At 48.4% G+C, this 16,921-nt stretch overlaps 1 protein-coding gene across 2 annotated transcripts in view; it reads right to left on the reverse strand.

Annotated features, from left to right (window-relative positions):
• Positions 1 to 16,921, reverse strand: part of CLUH (clustered mitochondria homolog) — a 56,422-nt gene that overhangs the window by 10,300 nt on the left and 29,201 nt on the right. For both annotated transcript variants that reach the window (XM_084651004.1, XM_084651005.1), the window contains exons 7-19: positions 15,789 to 15,914; positions 13,579 to 13,726; positions 12,549 to 12,641; positions 11,215 to 11,909; positions 9,915 to 10,132; positions 8,888 to 8,992; positions 7,542 to 7,642; positions 5,308 to 5,460; positions 4,604 to 4,666; positions 3,681 to 3,925; positions 2,549 to 2,633; positions 1,471 to 1,624; positions 602 to 741 (exon numbers count right to left, since the gene is read on the reverse strand). In XM_084651004.1, coding sequence (XP_084507130.1) covers positions 602 to 741; positions 1,471 to 1,624; positions 2,549 to 2,633; positions 3,681 to 3,925; positions 4,604 to 4,666; positions 5,308 to 5,460; positions 7,542 to 7,642; positions 8,888 to 8,992; positions 9,915 to 10,132; positions 11,215 to 11,909; positions 12,549 to 12,641; positions 13,579 to 13,726; positions 15,789 to 15,914 — 2,326 coding nt within the window. The remainder of the gene's footprint in view (positions 1 to 601; positions 742 to 1,470; positions 1,625 to 2,548; positions 2,634 to 3,680; positions 3,926 to 4,603; positions 4,667 to 5,307; positions 5,461 to 7,541; positions 7,643 to 8,887; positions 8,993 to 9,914; positions 10,133 to 11,214; positions 11,910 to 12,548; positions 12,642 to 13,578; positions 13,727 to 15,788; positions 15,915 to 16,921) is intronic.

Consider the following 16,921-nt stretch of genomic DNA (forward strand, 5'->3'; position numbering starts at 1 on the left):
AGCAGGTCACTGCTGGAGAGGAGGACACATATTCTGGGTACCAGATAAGAGAGCCTTCAATAGGAGACAAGGAGAAACCAATGACCTCCAGCGAGGACTACAGGCAAGGTAACAGAATCCAAGTGGAATTCTCATCAGGATGCCCACCTGTACAGTGGTGAAAGCTACAGAGTGCTGGCCACATGGCCCTTGGGCTAGCCAGCTAAGAAAGCCATAAATGGAGAAAGGGGAAACCCACTGAAGCAAATGATTTTGTTTCCTTAAATCAAATTTAATGCTTAGGTAACTGCTTTTCCAAGAGAGGCTAAAAAACTCGTAAGGCACCCATATGCAGTAGGGAAACGGGTGTTCTACCCATTCCAGACACAGGAAAACAGACGGGTGTAAGTGGCCAGAGAGGAGACTGGAATGAGAACCCAGGAGACCTGGCCCCAGGCCTGTTCTCACATCCACTTCTCAGCTCAACTATACTGCTCATTCTGCAGTTATCACAGGAGTTGTTAATCTGAAGGCACAAAGGGCAGAGCGGGAGGGGGAGAAGACAGTAACTGCTGACCAACCAGGAGATTTCTTAGGGAAGCGGCAGGGGGGCTCTGGGTACCTCTGAGTAGTCTCCCATGATATAGTTGAGGCGAGCCAGCAGCCGAAGGCAGGCACAGATTTCCACGTGCATAGCACCGTACACGTTGTTAAACAAGTTTAAGGCTTCATTGATGAGTTCACAGCCCTCCTTCAAGAAACCTACAAAAACCCAGAGGAAATTAGTTCTTAAGTGTTAACCTAGGACCTTGATTTCCTTTTCCTGTAACTATAGAGCAGAGAGAAGGCTGGGGAACTTCCTTTGCTGAATCCCTGAGTTACCGTATTACCCACAAGCAATGGGAAATCATAACTCCTAATACCACAGGAAGAATAAGCATAGTCTGTGGGGGGGGGGGGGGGGAGGAGGAGAGGAAACAGAACTGGGGGGGGGGGGGGTTGGATAGGCATGGGAGTTCTGAGGGGCCTGTCAGGGGACCGGGGGGGGGCTGGACAGGGAGCAGGGGGATCCCAGGAGGGGGTGGTCAGGGGACAGGGAGCAGGGGGGAGTTGATAGGCGTGGGAGTCCTGGGGGGCCTGACAGGGGGCGGGGGTGTGGACAGGGGCAACGGGTCCTGGGAGGGGGCGGTCAGGGGACAAGGAGCAGGAGGTGTTGGATGGGTCACGGGTTCTGAGGGGGGCAGTCAGGGGAGGCACAACCCTCCCTACCCGGCAACTCCATATACAGTTTTGGAACCCCGACGTGGCCCTCGGGCCAAAGAGTTTACCCACCCCTGCCATAGAGGGGGCCCCCCTAGAACAGAGTTTAGGCGCAGTGATCGACACAGGGTAGCCTACCATGCTGTGCAGCGTCTGCACTATGGCTAGGCAAGGCCAGGGTACAAAGCAGTGTTCATCAGCACTAACCCAAAGGGAAGAGGCAGCACGTACCTTGCTGGACCTTCGCTTGCCCGCTCTGGAAGAAGTGGAAAGCATCCGAAGCTTTGGGGTTTACGTGCTTCACTACCGGGAAGATGTTGAGAATATCCTCCTCTGTGAAGGTGGGTTTGTGCCGGTTATCGAAGTTATACTCTTTCAACAGGATCTGAAGGAACCAAAAACCAAAGCCAACATCTTTCAGCTCCTTTCCTCCTTTTGTGCGGCCCTCCCAACGCCCTTCATGGACACCTGGGGCCAACGTTACCCCCAGTGGCACTTGTGTGACCCCCGCTGAAGTCCAAAAGGGGCTACCTGGGTGTAATTGAGGAGAGAATCAGGCCTCCCAGGACAGCCCAGCAGCTTTGGCTGCCAGGTCACAGATAGACAGAAGAATCAGGGGAAGTGTGAACGCACACACTGCTAGCTGCCCTTTGGATTTTGTTTTTACGTTGGTTTATGTATGAAGATGTGGGGCAGTGTCTTGAAAGAGGGCCACGGTGGAGGTCTGTCATGGAAGGACGACCTTCAACATTTGCCTGTATTAAACCCCTGCAGCAAACAGATCCCTGTTTTGTTGTCACGGCACCCCGGAGAGGCTGAGCTCTGGGTTGTGCCAGCACTTGCATTATGAACCCTGACGTGCAGGGATTTATAGCCTACAGTCAGGTGCCATCCGAGCTGAATCTTGGCACAAAATCTAAAAATGGGAGCCATTTGTTTTCGGTAAGGAGGACAGCATCGTCCTGCTTTGTAAGACAGAAGTTGACCCTATTCCCCCTAACAGCAGCGGTTTCACTTCATACTGTGCAGGGCCATTTGGCCAGCACCACAGACAGGCCTAAGGACTTATCAGACTGGAGCAGACCAATCTTCTTACATATAGCAGGTTTACCCTTAACACAACTAAATAAAATCCCTTTGCGGGGTTAGAACTGGCATTTCAGCACTAAATCTGTGGGGAGGAGTGAAGGGCCAGGGGTGGGAATCCTCTTTTGAAAGACCTTGTGATCTGAATCAACATATGCCCCCTCTTAGTGAATTTCCCCATTGGAGAAAGTGATGAAAGAAAGCCGGAGGACTTGGCTCTTACCTGGATTCCAGTTTTGAGGGAGATCTCACGTAGGAGGGTGATTTTCTGGAGGTTGCACACCTCTGCTGCTTGGTCAACATTCTCACTGCAAAAAAAGCGAGGCAAGATCTTAGGGTAAGTTTATACTCAAGAGTATCCACCTAGGGCGTGCCTGAAGTACTCCTCCCGGTATAGTTAGGAGCTAATCAACAAAGAAGGTGCAGCCAAACATCAGCAAGCAAGGAGCTCGTTTACGTCAGTCCTACGTGCATCTCTTCCCTTCCCCTGCCTTAAGCTTTAGCAATAGGGCTGCTTGATTCAGCCTTTTCCTTATTTGCAGTAAAATCTTCAGTTTCTCTGATGCCCGAGAGATAACCGTGAATTCAACCATCTAATTAGGACTTAAATCTTGTGTGCGGGGATTTTGTTTTGAAAACAGCTTTTATTGATTCATAATGTCCGTTAAAAGAAAAGGAGGACTTGTGGCACCTTAGAGACTAACCAATTTATTTGAGCATAAGCTTGCGTGAGCTACCGCTCACTTCATCGGATGGCGTCCAATGAAGTGAGCTGTAGCTCACAAAAGCTTATGCTCAAATAAACTGGTTAGTCTCTAAGGTGCCACAAGTCCTCCTTTTCTTTTTGTGAATACAGACTAACACGGCTGTTACTCTGAAAAATGTCCGTTAAGTGTTTTACTCGTCTTATATCACCAGCAACCTCTTCATTTCAGAGTCTGGCTAAGATCTGTCTTTGTTTTAGGAACATCCACAGATTTCACACCTGCCTAACTCATGACCATGAAATCTCTACTCCCCTCTCTCCCTCTGCTCGTCTCAGGCTGGATTCTTTGTCCCTGCCTCTATCCTTCACACTATCTCCTCTGCGGCTTGTGCCATCTGAATCAACCTTCTGAGATATCGCTGCCTCGTGAATTTGATCTCATTTAAAATTTCACCTGTAATCCTAATTCAAACACCCACCCGGCCTCGGTTTCTCCCCATCTGCTACTTAAACCTTTTTAAAAGCTGATTCCAAAGCTTAAGGGATTTTATAAACAATACAGGCACCCTTCACAATAAAGCTACTGCCATTTGGAGGAAGAGAAATCCGGCAAAAGGAAGGGGAAGTAAAGATAAATCATTCTTCTTACCATTCAAGATGAAAATCAAAGTAGTTCTTTGCCTCGGAACAAATATTCTTCCAAAGCTCCTGAGGGGTCATGCTGGCCCAGGCAGTGTTATCAGCATTCCCAAGGTTCCTGTTTTTCCTTTTCTTATTCTTCTTTTTGGAGACCAGCTCATCAGCAGGGAGATGGGCAACTGGATTTAGGAAGGAGCTTAGGAAGCAATTGAGGAAGTGACTGATGGCTGCCGATAAGCCAGACAGTTCCACGCCCTGCAGCAAGATACTGAAGTCAGTTGTGGAACCTTTTCTGTGTTACACATGCATCAATCTGATCCAACTCTAACGGAAATCCAATCCCATCTGTGTGGCAAATATCCTCGCCCGACAGAGACAGAGGGAAGGTCTGCCAGGATGGTGCGTCTCAGAGCAACAGAACAAACATGCGTGAAGTGCCACACAAAAAGTCATGCACAGTTTCTATAAAACTTCGAAAGGGGTGGGGCTGGCGAGAATGAACAATTACTGCGGATCTGGAGATTATAATGTGGAATTCTTATAGCATAGATTTCTTTGCTTCTGGAACAATGCATTCATGTAATAAACAAGCATCTTTGGAGGTCAAAAGCACTACAGTTTGCTTAAGCAGAGTAAGTGTTTTACAAGCAAGACAAGCTGTGATTTCACTCTTAAAAACCTTCAGTGTAATCAGTGAAATTCTGGGGCAGAAAAGCGTGGAATGATAATCCTCTGGGAGTGCTTCCTTCAAGTGGGAACTTGTTTTCTCTTGTACCAGGTCTCTACCTATATTAGGCCTAATGAGATTTTACTTCCAGTTGCTAAGCAACATCCACGAACTAGCTAATGAGAAAACAGATTTAAACAGCTTCTATTTCTGAAAAACCATTAACGAGAACATCACATGGCAAGAGTTTAGACAGCCGCTCGTACCTGAAGGTATGTCTTGAAGATGTGTTTGGCTGATCGAGTGATCAATTCGCTGATTCCAATTTTCTACCCAAAGGAATAAAGAGCAGGGACTAAGAAAATTAGTCAATAGAGGGAAAACACACACACACTTTGCTTTTAGATGTATTTTGATCCATATTGACAAAGGGCCCAATTCTGTGATTGTTACTACTGCAGAGTTGTACCCTACTTTGCAAATTACACTGTAAACTCTTGGAGGCAGGGAACTCTTTGTTCAGGACGGGAGGGTAGTATGTAGGGCCCCAATCCAATGGGACATTCCTGGAGTGATATACTCACTACTCAATGTGAGCCAGGGTGGCAGAATCAGGCCCCAGAGTAACCTCCTGACCAATCACAAGCAACATCCTTCCTATTCAATCCAGGGCCCCTGGGGGACATTGCATGGCCCGAAAAACACAGGCTCTCCTGGACCAATCAGCAATGCCTTTTACCCCAAAGTGTTTTACGGTCCCTCAGGGCACTTATCCTCCCTAACCATAATGAAAACAGGAATACGGGAGTAATACCTTCCACCCCCTGCAATCAAAGGCTTTTTCACACGGTGTCAAAGCCTGGCTGTTTGTTTTTACACAGAGGTTGACAGAATGCAATTAGCCGAGTTGGAATGTGGCCAGGCCCCCATTATCCCAGTGGCACAATCAGAAACGAAACCCAACGCTTACGTAGATGTGATCCAGCTGTGGGCAGGCGGGGGTCTTGGCGATGAAGTCGACGACTTTGCCTAGGTAGCGCATGTTGATGCCCCTCTGGTGCATGGCCTCTGCTAACGTAGCGCCGTCCATCGGGAGCACGGTGTGGTCCAGGCAGTCTTTCACCTGCAGAGCACATGGAGCTTAGGGGAAAGGAGCCACTGGCCAGAAAGGGGACACTCAGAGCCAGGTGTTCAAAAGTGCCCAGCACCCGCTAGCTCTCATGGTCCTCAATGGGGGCTGAGCCCCTCTGAAAATCTGGTCCCTTTCTCAGACTGGGCTCTATGTTTCAGACACAGCAATGATCTTTTTGGGGTGGGGGGTGTAGCGTGTAGGACCCTGATTCTTGACTGGGGCTCCTAGGAACTCTTGCCCCAAACAGGATTCTCAGGAGCTCCACACATTTGATAAGCGTCCTCCCTTCCTCTGCCTGGAATCCAGACACAGACCATGCCTGCCCATGGCTGGAGGAGCATGGCTGTATCAGGGAATGCTGTGCAAATGCACCTGGCCAGGAGCTGTTTAACCAGCCTCCTGCAAGTGTGAACCTACCAACTGAGGAACAGGGAGAAACAAGAGAGAGTTTTCCTTCAGTAGCCAGGAAGGGAGACCACCACATTTCCCATGTGCGCTACAAATCACAAGGGACTGGACAAAAAAATGAAGTATGGTTGGCCCCGGGTGGGGGCAGAGATACGGGTTTCTAGCGCTGGCAAATGGAAGTTGTGAAGTACAATGAGCAAATGTAAATGTGTCCCCTTGAGTTTTAAATACATTTATGCAAGTTACTGTCACATATTGAGAATGGGTGGGAGGTGTCTACAAAGCAGCTCTACACGGGGTCTGTCACCTAGTTCACGCGCATGCACAGAGTTGTATAGTATTTTTGATCCCTAGTTATGCTGCTCATTGTAGACTAACTATTCGACAAAGAAAAAAAATTGAGCTCATGCCCTTTTTTATTATTTTACTCTGGTATAAGGGCAAAGGGTTGATTTTTGTCAGGGTTTTTTCTTTTTCATTTTTAAGATTTGAGTTTTGGGCGTTGAGAGTTCTGACGAATACTGAATCAGTGAAATGAGGACATCAGAAGCATGTGAAAGCCAAGCAATTGATACAGGAAGAGATTTTCATTCGCCTTAGTCAACTCCAGTCACTGACGAGCACTTTGGAGAAAAGAGAGCTTTGAAGATTCACCAGCTCTACCCTTCAGTTATAGCACATGATTGCACACCACCCACACAAGTATCTGCCCCCCACAAAGCCTTCAGGAAACAGCAGACTTGTCATTTCAGATATTTCTTACACTAAAAATTAGAAAGACCTCTTAAAAAAAAAATCAAGAACCCTCTCCATAGGCCTTTCATTTCTAGCAAAAAGAAATAGGGGACAAATCCGGTTGGTTGTTGTTGTTGGGTTGTGGGATTGTTGTTTAAGTCACCATCAATACATGCAGGGTCAGCGTGCGGGGGAGCATGCAGAGAATATTTTCACTGTTGCATTTTGAGATTACTGTGTATTTTGTAGTGCATCTTAGCATTGCATTTACATAGCTTTTTCTTTACCACATTGAGTTCATATTCAGAAGTTCCTGTCTGCAGACATGACGTGGTCAGTGCCACGCCAAGGAAACAATCCCCTGCACTGGCTGGAACAGTGATTGGGGTGATCCAATAGGTCTGTTTCATTTGCAATTTCCAGGATACTATAACTGAAGAAAGATTATTTTACAGCTTCAGAAAATGGTAGTAGGGTGAAATTTATGACGAGAGGAATTTAAGCTACACATAAGGAAAATATTTAACAGTTAAGGGCAACTGATGGACTTCCCAAGGGAATCTAGTCACCAGCAGATTCAAAGTGGGCTAGATTAAACAGTAATATATCCAGGATGCTAAGGGTCAGACTGAGTGACTTGCAGGGCTCTGTCAGCCTTATGGCATTTATTGGCTCCATCTCTTACTAAAAGGTTTATAATACTGTTGATCAAGTTCTTTGTTCCGTGGCACATTTTCCCTTCTAAACTAGGGGATGTGAAAGAGGAAACCCCTCTTCTCCTTACACCACCAGAGATGTTTATATTGTTCTTTGTACTTCACAACTTCCATTTGCCAGCACCAGAATCCAACCATTGTTTAAGATGAGAAATAGCTGCACTGACTGGCCAGATTTGATGGAGGAGATCAGCACAACTCCCAGTGCCTTACCAAGCCTGGGATTTGGCATGACAGTAAGAAAGCAGCAGCATCCTTTAACAACTGCTTCTGATCCTGCATTTCCTCTTTGCTGGACTCAGGGAAACGAACACCTAGGAGGGAAATTGAAGAGCTGAGAAACGGAAGGACAGACTAAAACCTTAATTCACAAAATATACATACAAGAGCAGGGGGCAGTAAACAGAGGGTGCTTTGCCCTTTCCCGCTATAAAGATGCTCTTTAAGACCTATCAATTCTGCAGAGCATGCCAGCTGGCATAACCATGACCCAGGTGGGGTCTGTTACAGGCTGCTTTGCTCCATTCTGCACCCGCTCACTCTTGTCTTTGTCTGCCACATTCCAAAGTGCCGTGCACGCTTACAGCCAATGAAATGAGAAGGCATGTTTTGTCAGAAAGATCGACAAATTCTGCAAGCACTAGAAGCTCCTTAAGTCCTTCCATCAGATGGACTCAGGTTAAAATAACCTCCTTTAAGCGGCCGTCCCATGCAGAGTCAGCACCAGCCCTGTCTTCACCATCAGCATTAAAAATGTGCTTGTGGATTTCCGCTGAACACAGCTTCTACTGCATTTATATCCAGGCCAAGATACAGGGTCAAATCCTGCTGCTTTTGACCGTGCGTGCGCAGCCCGTGTCAGGCCATGGGGATAGGACACTCACCCCCAAAGAGAAAATACCGCATGGAGGAAACGTTTCCAGCATCTAACCTCTAATTTAGTCACCAACAGACATACCCGAGGATCCTGACTCATACAGACAAGCTGTGATCAGCTTACAGCGGGTCAGGCAGGTTTGGTTTGTGATCTCCCAGAGCAGAGGCTCTCAAACTTCACTGCACTGCAACTTGCTTCCGACAACAAAAGTTACTGCACGACCCCAGGAAGGGGGACTAAAGCTCCGGGCGCAGGGGTGATGGTGCGTGTGGCTGTAACCAGAGTCCTGCTGCCCAGAGCTGAAGCCCTCTGGTTCCGGCTTCAGCCCCAGGCTGCAGCAAATCTCATGCCAGCCACAGCAGTTGTTTACATGGACAATATCAGGATAGCGTTTAATGTCTTTTTCCACCTCTATTAATGTGGTCTAGCAGCTGGGATGATGGAGAGCCAGCTCCATGTGCCAGGCCAGCATTCTCCAGACCACTAGCAAGTGTTTGTGGACTACTCGGGGGAGGCAGCTCAGTGCCTACACATGGTAGCTCAAGCATTACAAACAATTACGTCACATCTTTCTGCGCAGCGTGGAGAGCTCTGCCCCAGGCCCTGTGACTATTAGCAAGAGCAGAAAGGGAATCCACACTATATGCCGAACAGTTTCAAGGCCATCTCTTCGAGCCCCTACCTGGTGAGAAGATATCCGGGTTAAACCGAATGTCAAAGGACATGTCGCTGATGGAGCCCACGGCTTTGCAGGCATTTTGAATCACCTCTCTGCTTTTGGGATCCACTGAGTAAGAGAGGAGACAAACAGACTTGGTAAAGAGTTAGAAAAAAGTCATGCAGATTCTAAAGACAGCCAACACCAGACATTAAAGCAAGAGGCAAGTTTTATTATGGAGGAGTGATGTTGCTGCATTGCTCTGCAAGAGGCCACTGTAAAGCATTTGGCAGCGCAATACTGTTTGGGGTACAGCTACAGACCACTAAACTCAGACAAGGGCATAGAGTACAGTAGGGAGAGGGCATCTCTCCATGCAAAGAAATAGTAATTCTGGGACTTTCAGTTGGGGGCACAATTCCTATTAATTTTGGATGGGATTCAGGAGCCCCTCCCCCAAAGCCCCTTTGAAAATATCCACCCACATGCACAACAGCCATGGCAAAGAGCTTCCGAACGAGAGCGACGGTGTTTTCAGCATGTTGGGAGCCTACTTATGCCGAGCTCTCTGTTCGGTCTTGTATTTAGCTGTGACACTTGTGAGTACCTTTCCCAGACCTGAAGAAAAGCTCTAGCTCGAAAGCCTCTCTCTCTCACCAACAGAAGTTGGTCCAACAAAAGATATTACCTCCCCACCTGGTCTCTCTCGTATGTTGAGTGGCCGGGAAAGGGCATGAGGCAGTCTAGTGGACTGAACAGGGCAAAGACCAGAGATTCCCACATTCCAATCCCAGCACTGACAGAGTCCCACTGTGTTTCAGGGTTGCTACTCCCTGCCCAGGCATGCCATGAGGGTTAATTTGCTAGTGTGCGAACAGTGCCAGGTAAATACTCAAGTGCTAGTACAGGGGAAGGCAGGGCGCTCCGGTCTGAGCGACGGCACACAGTCATTTATTGTGACCCACCAACTTGGAGCCGTTCTGATCAGTGACCCAATCCAAAAGCTACCGGGAAAAGCGTGGGCCATTGTTGGTGCGTGAGGAGTGGGTACCTGTTCCATCGTCAGATGCAATGGTCTCTGCCAGCTCTTTAACCTGATCTAATCCAGTCACGTTATCCTCTATTTTACCATCATCCGATTCCGATTTCTCGCTTCCCCCTGTTCCGTTCTCTACGGAAGCCCCGTTTTCCAGCACGCCCGAGTTCTCCTGCTTGTTGGCCTTCTGCTGCATCAGCTGCAGAGCAGCCAGTTTCATGAATAAGAGATATCTACAGGACAGGAACGGAGAGATCGAACAGAATGCAGCATTCAGCAAAATAACCCCAATGAGTGAGACAACCAGACTAGAGGATACTCCAAAAGGCTTGTTCTTTCCCTACGAGGCATAAGATCACAGGGGCTAAAGATGGCCCATCTGAACCCTGCAAGGGCATGTCATAGTCCAGCGGAGCAGTACGACACTTGACCCCTGACAGGACATTGGCCCACTGGTCAGGCGCATTTGCTACTGGGGATAGGGCCGCTGCACTGTTCATTAGCCCATCATGCTGAGAAATTAACTCCCCGCAGTCGGTACATTGCTTTCTGCCACTCGCCACAGGATATAGCCATGGGGACCCTCTTTATCTCCCACTTCTGATCTCAGAAGGTCCAGGAGCACAGGGTTGCTACACGAACAGCAGTAGCCCTTATCCAAGACCTTAACAGATGGGGTTTTACCTACTGTACATGGGTCAACGAGTGGCAGGACCCTGCAATCAGGCCAGCCCCGGGCTGCTGGCCTGGCAGGGCTGCAGCCAAGCACGTAAGGATGGGGCAGCCCGCAAGGGAACACCTCGCTGCAGCAGGAAGTGGGGCTGGTGATGTTGCTCCTGGAGTCAGCACTGAAGCAGCATCTCACCGCAGCAAGAGGCCGCCCGGTTAGAGACAGCAAGGGAAATCTAGATCCTGACCACCCCACGGCGGCCGGGCAGAAGGCAGAGAGTTAACCTTCGTGTCACGTGGCAGCTCAGGTAGTTCCCAGCCTCTTGCAGCGGCCACGGGATACGGTGCTTTCGTTCGTTCCCCCATGTAACCAGCATGCAGCATCGCGCGGCTGCTACGGTCCGCCCTAGAGGGTGGTTGCCGTGATCCCTGTATGTACATAATAACCCTTTCCTGCCTCCAAAGGGCTCAGTGAGCGTCTGAAGGGGGAAATATTAGCTGCACACGAACGGAAGTTTTGCGAGACGCAGCCGCCTGCAGCATCTCTGGAACGATGCCGCACGCACCCCGGCCGAGGCTGATGTTCTCCAGCAGGGAAAGATTTGGGGGGGGTGGGGAGGGGGGGCAGAAACCCTGCTCAGCTCACCTGTGCTCTACAAAGGCATCCACCAGCTCCTGCCTGAGACAGCAAAGCTTGTGCCTGTGCTGTTTGGGGAATCCCATTTTCTTACATTCTTCCGGCATCTCCTCCCCTTCGACCGGCAGAAAGTTCAGGTCGGGGGGGAAGGTGCGGAGCAGGTCGAGGATATAGTGGCGCCCGTCGTTGCCAAGGATGCCTTTGCACTCCACGGATGAGCACAGCGCCACCTCCTCGTTCTTGTCGTTCAGCACTTTGTGCTTCTGGATCTTGAGGGGCCGGCTGGTCTTCTCCAGCAGCTCCAGGTACTTGGGGTGAGAGACGACTGTCTTGCCGAAGTCTATCGACCCGTAAATGACGCTCTGCTCCTGCTCTCGCTCCAAAATCCCTGGAATGATGGACTGGGCCGTGACCCGGTAACCCCGGTAATCCACCACCACGGTCCCCAGCGTGTACAACCCCTCAACGTCCACCGCGTTATAGGTCCGCACCCCGTTGAGGTCGTTGGTGGGCGCCACGTAGGCGGCGACGTCCCCCCCGAAGTCCTTGTAGTGGTCGCGGACGTCGAAGCCCAGGCTGAAAAAAATGTTGTTCCAGATGAACATCTGCATCTTGGTCTCCTCGCTGGGATTGATGGCCATGACGTTGCCGTCGATGACGGCCATGGCTCCTCTGGTAGCGGCCGCCGTGAAGTCACTGTGGACCTGTGCGTTGGTAGGGGAAGGGAAGTGTGAAGGCAGGAGAGAGCTGCGTAAAGAGAGCAGGCTGCCCACTGACTATGTACTTCCCAGCACCTGCCCTCTATTCCGCCCGAAATCCCCTCGGCCGCCACCTCACGATTATCCAGGGCCAACGGGGTCAGGATAGCGGTTTTCACCCTTGTGAGTCTGGCCGATACTTAGATACTGAATACCTTCTGGACTGGCCCCAGTTTCTTCAGCTTGGCCACTTGGGCTGCTCCTGTGGGAAGGTACCTGACTGACGGGAGCTAATCCCTGACCGGCCCCATTTGCTGAAGGCCTCCCCTGCCCCAGCCCTGTCAAAGCAAGGCTGCGTGGTAGGAAACAGCAGCACTGGGCTGGGAGGAGCCTGCATCATTGCTGGCAACACGAGCAGAGCAGGGAGATCAGGAGAATGAGTCTCTCCCATCAGCTTGGGAGATGGGGAGAGATGAAGACAAAGCTCCTGGCCTGCATCTTAGAAGCCTCAGGCAAAGCATCTGTGCTTATAAAGATTAAACCACAAAGCTCGAGTGAAGCGCTCACTCAGCCCAGGGTGGGTCTCTAATTGGACTGGGAATAGATTACCTACAAATTTTGTCTAATCCCCTGCCCCAAGATTACCTTGAAAATGGCTCGTTCTCTCAGTAGCCTCTCTGGCAGATTCTTGCGGGGTAGCTCTCGTGTGGTTTGCAACTCCTCATTCCAGTCTCTGGTCTGAAAGGGGCAAGCCTCAGGTGAAACAGGGGCATTTGCGCGCGCTAGTTTGCGGGTGTCTATTCCCCCCCTCCAGATCAGAAAGACAAATGAAGTCAGAGTTGCATGGCATTTAAAAGGAAATTCCTCACCCGCAGCATGCTCACAACTAAAGTTCATTTAAACAGCAAGCTGTGATGGATCTTGCATTGTCCCAGTTACCCAGTGCAGCTTAGCTGGAATATCAACAAAGGGTTTAATGCGATGCGATGCTGAATTAATTAGCCAGCGTATTGGAGATTTAATTACATTACAAATGGGCAGAGAACCAATATTTTGCAACCCCAAGGAACTTTCAACATTTTAAGGGCCTGCGCCATCACGCTCTGGGGATCTAACCCCTAAGGGCTGTTTCAAGCGAAGTGCTTAGAGCCATTTTTTGAAGGAGAACTAGCCAGTCATTTAGGTCCTGATCCTGCAAGGAGTTCTGCCGAAGCTTAATTTTGTAGTTTCACTGACTTCAGTGGGACTACTCACAGCGAGTGAAGTTGAACATGGGTATATAAGCCTTTGCAGGATCAGGCTTAAACAAAAACAAAAAAACCCCACTCATGCCGCAAAAGATACTTCTCAAGAGAGGTCCATGTGCAGAGCAACATTATGATCTGAGCCGCAAGATAATTCTACCAGGTAGAAGGACAGGAGGCAAATTTAGTGGTTGGAGAAGGCAGCTAGATTGTCAGGAGTCCTGGCTCTGACAGACACCTTGCACAGGACACTTGCTGCTTTGTGCCTCAGTCCCTCCACCTGCAAGATGAGGAGGTTAATTCTCCCCCTGCTTCACATGGATACTGGGAGGTTGTTATCCCTTGGTAAGCAATTTTCAGTTCTCTTTATGACAGGCACTAAGAGGATCATCACCATCATCAACAGCAGTACAGAGCGCAGCTAGATATACCTGTCCAGGTATGTGCTCTTCATAGCCCAGCCTTGAAGTATAAGCATCTTCCGCCCTCACGCAGTCCATGGCGTGCTCTGCCTGGGGTGCCGTCCAACTATATACCTGGAAGGGGGTGGCTATCCTTTCAAAGGGATGCCTCTGAACCCTAGGCAGGAGTTCACAGCTATCAGATTATTTCCACTGAAGGGGACTTTAGATTTGGCGAACACTACAAGAATTCTCCTCCTCCCCAACAAAAGCTCATCCACAAGAGCCAACATCAGCCCTATAAAGGGACCACAGCCAGCTCAACAAGTGTCGTCGGATCTGGAATTGGCCACATCTTTAGAACTTAAAACTCAAACAGCAACGTGGAGAATAAACTGGGCTTGGTACATTTTATTCATTCTTGTTCTTGGAACCAAGCTAGCTTTGTCTGGAGAAAGCTCTCCAGTCACACCTCCCCCCACGCCAATCTTACAGCTATGTTAGTTCACTCTAGCTCTGTACACTGGAGCTAGGATCATGCCTGTGCTAAGCCCTGGCCCACGTGGACTGTTACAAAAACACAGCATATCCGCCAGTGAAGCGAAAAAGCAAGCATCACCTAATGGTCTGCTGGGTAGCTTCTCTGCTCTCAGTAGGTGTCCGAATCCCATCTGTACTCATTTCTGGCTCAACAGGCAACAGACTAATCACTTTTTTTAAATGGCCAGACAGTCACAGTGGTGGGTTTCAGGCCACGGCTAATTTCTAGCTTTTGTAGAGGGTCACTTATCTCCCTAATGAGACCAGAGGCAAGACTTTTGAAAGCCATATAACGTGCCTGTCAATTGCTATCCTGCAGAGCCCAGGCACTTAATTAAGTGGACTCTCCAAAGAACGACAGGTTTTGTTTGGGAGCCAGGTAAGGGGGGGTCCCTGTTGCAAGGACAAAGTTATAAAACAATTAGCGCATGTAATAATACAAAATAAAAGTTACATAGAATTACAGGTTTGAGTAGCAGCCGTGTTAGTCTGTATTCGCAAAAAGAAAAGGAGGACTTGTGGCACCTTAGAGACTAACCAATTTATTTGAGCATAAGCTTTCGTGAGCTACAGTTCACTTCATCGGATGCATTCAGTGGAAAATACAGTGTGTATGGTAACACCCATTTTTCATGTTCTCTATGTATATAAATCTCCCCACTGTATTTTCCACTGAATGCATTCGATGAAGTGAGCTGTAGCTCACGAAAGCTTATGCTCAAATAAATTGGTTAGTCTCTAAGGTGCCACAAGTCCTCCTTTTCTTTTTACAGAATTACAGGAAATTCACATGCATGTGTGTTTGCAGGTTTGTAATGAACAGGAGAGTAGTTATTTTAAACAAAATCACCCTGTGATACTTTTCCTCATATTACACTGGTTTTAGTCTTATTTCTTTATGCCCATGCAAGAATGCCCACTGATAAGGGCTATCAAGGACTGTTACAGAGCTCAGTAAAGCTTTACATTAACTCTTTGGTGCCTGGCTAGGCACACCAATCATAACAAGATATCTGCTCCAGGTTATGCAAACACTCAGATTCCTGAGGGCATTTGTTCCTCCAGTCCCACCTTTCCTGGAGGTTAAGGCCCCAAGAGAAAAAGGGGTGTCCCTTTCCCACTTATTCCCGGGATCCCAACCTTGTACACAGGCATAGACATTAGATTCCTGATCAGTGCAGTGACAAGGAACTTAACTCCATAAGTTCCAGCCATAATGCAGGCCTCTGAGAAGATACTGAAGCTAATGTTAATCACATGCATGCTAATATGTTTACATGCACTCATGTAAGGTGGTCTAATGGTTTCTGAAAAAACTGCCAATGGGATTAGGTGTCAGGACTCCTGGGTTCCTCTCTCACTGACTTGCTGAGTAACCCTGGGCAAATCACTTCAGCTCTGCACCTTAGCTTCCCCATCTGAAATAAGGATTTCACTACCTACCTCACAGAGATCCCATTTGTAATGATTCGTAAAAAGCTTGGAATCCTTGCTACAAAAATGCAAAGTTTCATCTAACTTCCAGTAAGCATCCCCCAGCTCTGAATGAAGCAGGGAGTGTTACAGTCAACACCTGGCTTTATGAGACAGACAGCACCATCCAATCCCCTAGACAGCAAGCCAAATATCTGAGCCTCACACCAAACAATTTAACCAATCAGAAAAGCCAAGGCAGCTCAACATGGAAACACTGCTGCTACCGTTTCTTCTGCAGAGCTGAGAAATTTCTTTTGAAGGTCGGGCTGATCTGGTTAAGGAGTTCCACCAGGGAATGACTGAGAAAACTGGGATTGGCAGGTTTAGGATTAAAATTATAGGCAGTCGACCTGCAAAGAGAAAGAAGCTCCTGTTATGGCAGAAATAAAAATACCACTCTCTTGTCAAGATAAAGTGGCAGCATTTCGGCAGCTTTTAATTTACACATCATATGAAATGGCTCAAGATGAAAAAAAAAAAACCTCACAAGATTTGCAAAACAGAGACCTTTGTGACATGTTCTCTACTGGTCAGATAGGCTGTAAGAGGCTCCTTTGAGGGCTATCTACTCCCTCCACGTAAACCACAATCAGCATCCTTGAGCCTGCATCCTGATAGCTGGGGCAGCAAATGTGCCTAGAATCAGTCTAGCCACTACCAGAGTTATGTTTTTCCCTTCCCAGCTTGAAGGGTGGATTTCACGGAGCAGGGCTTCTCCAGTGTTGTGAGCACATGGACCACCTCTTAAGAGTCATCTCCCTTCTCAATCGGGACGACCTGCCTCCCAGATCCACTCATGGTCAAGCAGCAGTTGCTCTTTTTAAATAGCTCTTTCATGGAATATCCAGACAAGAAATGGAATGTTAGAATTGAAACGGTGGAGTCACGAGGACCACGTGAACCAGATCTTGCCACAATTCACCAGCAATTGGTCTGCGGGCCACATTTTGAGAAACCCTTATAAGGAGTAATTCATTTTGACTGTGGGCAACCAAACCTGCATTCTCATGGCCTAAAATCAGACACTTTACTCACGAGAGTTAAGTTATGCACATGCTTAAACCTTTACTTTCCTAGCCTCAACCCTGCAGATTGACAGATTTTGGCTACAGAGCACCAATGAAAGCTTCTTTTCAATTATTTCTCCTGTGAGCTGGCTTTTCACTAGTCTCAGTGGCTCACTCTCCCTCTGAAGGAGAGCAGGACACAGACAGGCTCAGCGTGTATGTTCTCTTCCTAAGCGAAGGGGTTTGGTTCTATTTTTGACAATGGTTTCTTCCATGAATTAGGACCTTACAATCTTCCAGCCCATCAATCATATTTGCCAAGGAGATTAGCTAGCCTTGCAAAATTCTAC

The sequence above is a fragment of the Lepidochelys olivacea genome, assembly GCF_965140295.1.
Source record: "Lepidochelys olivacea isolate rLepOli2 genome assembly, chromosome: 17".
In the NCBI taxonomy this organism is placed as follows: Eukaryota; Metazoa; Chordata; order Testudines; family Cheloniidae; genus Lepidochelys; species Lepidochelys olivacea.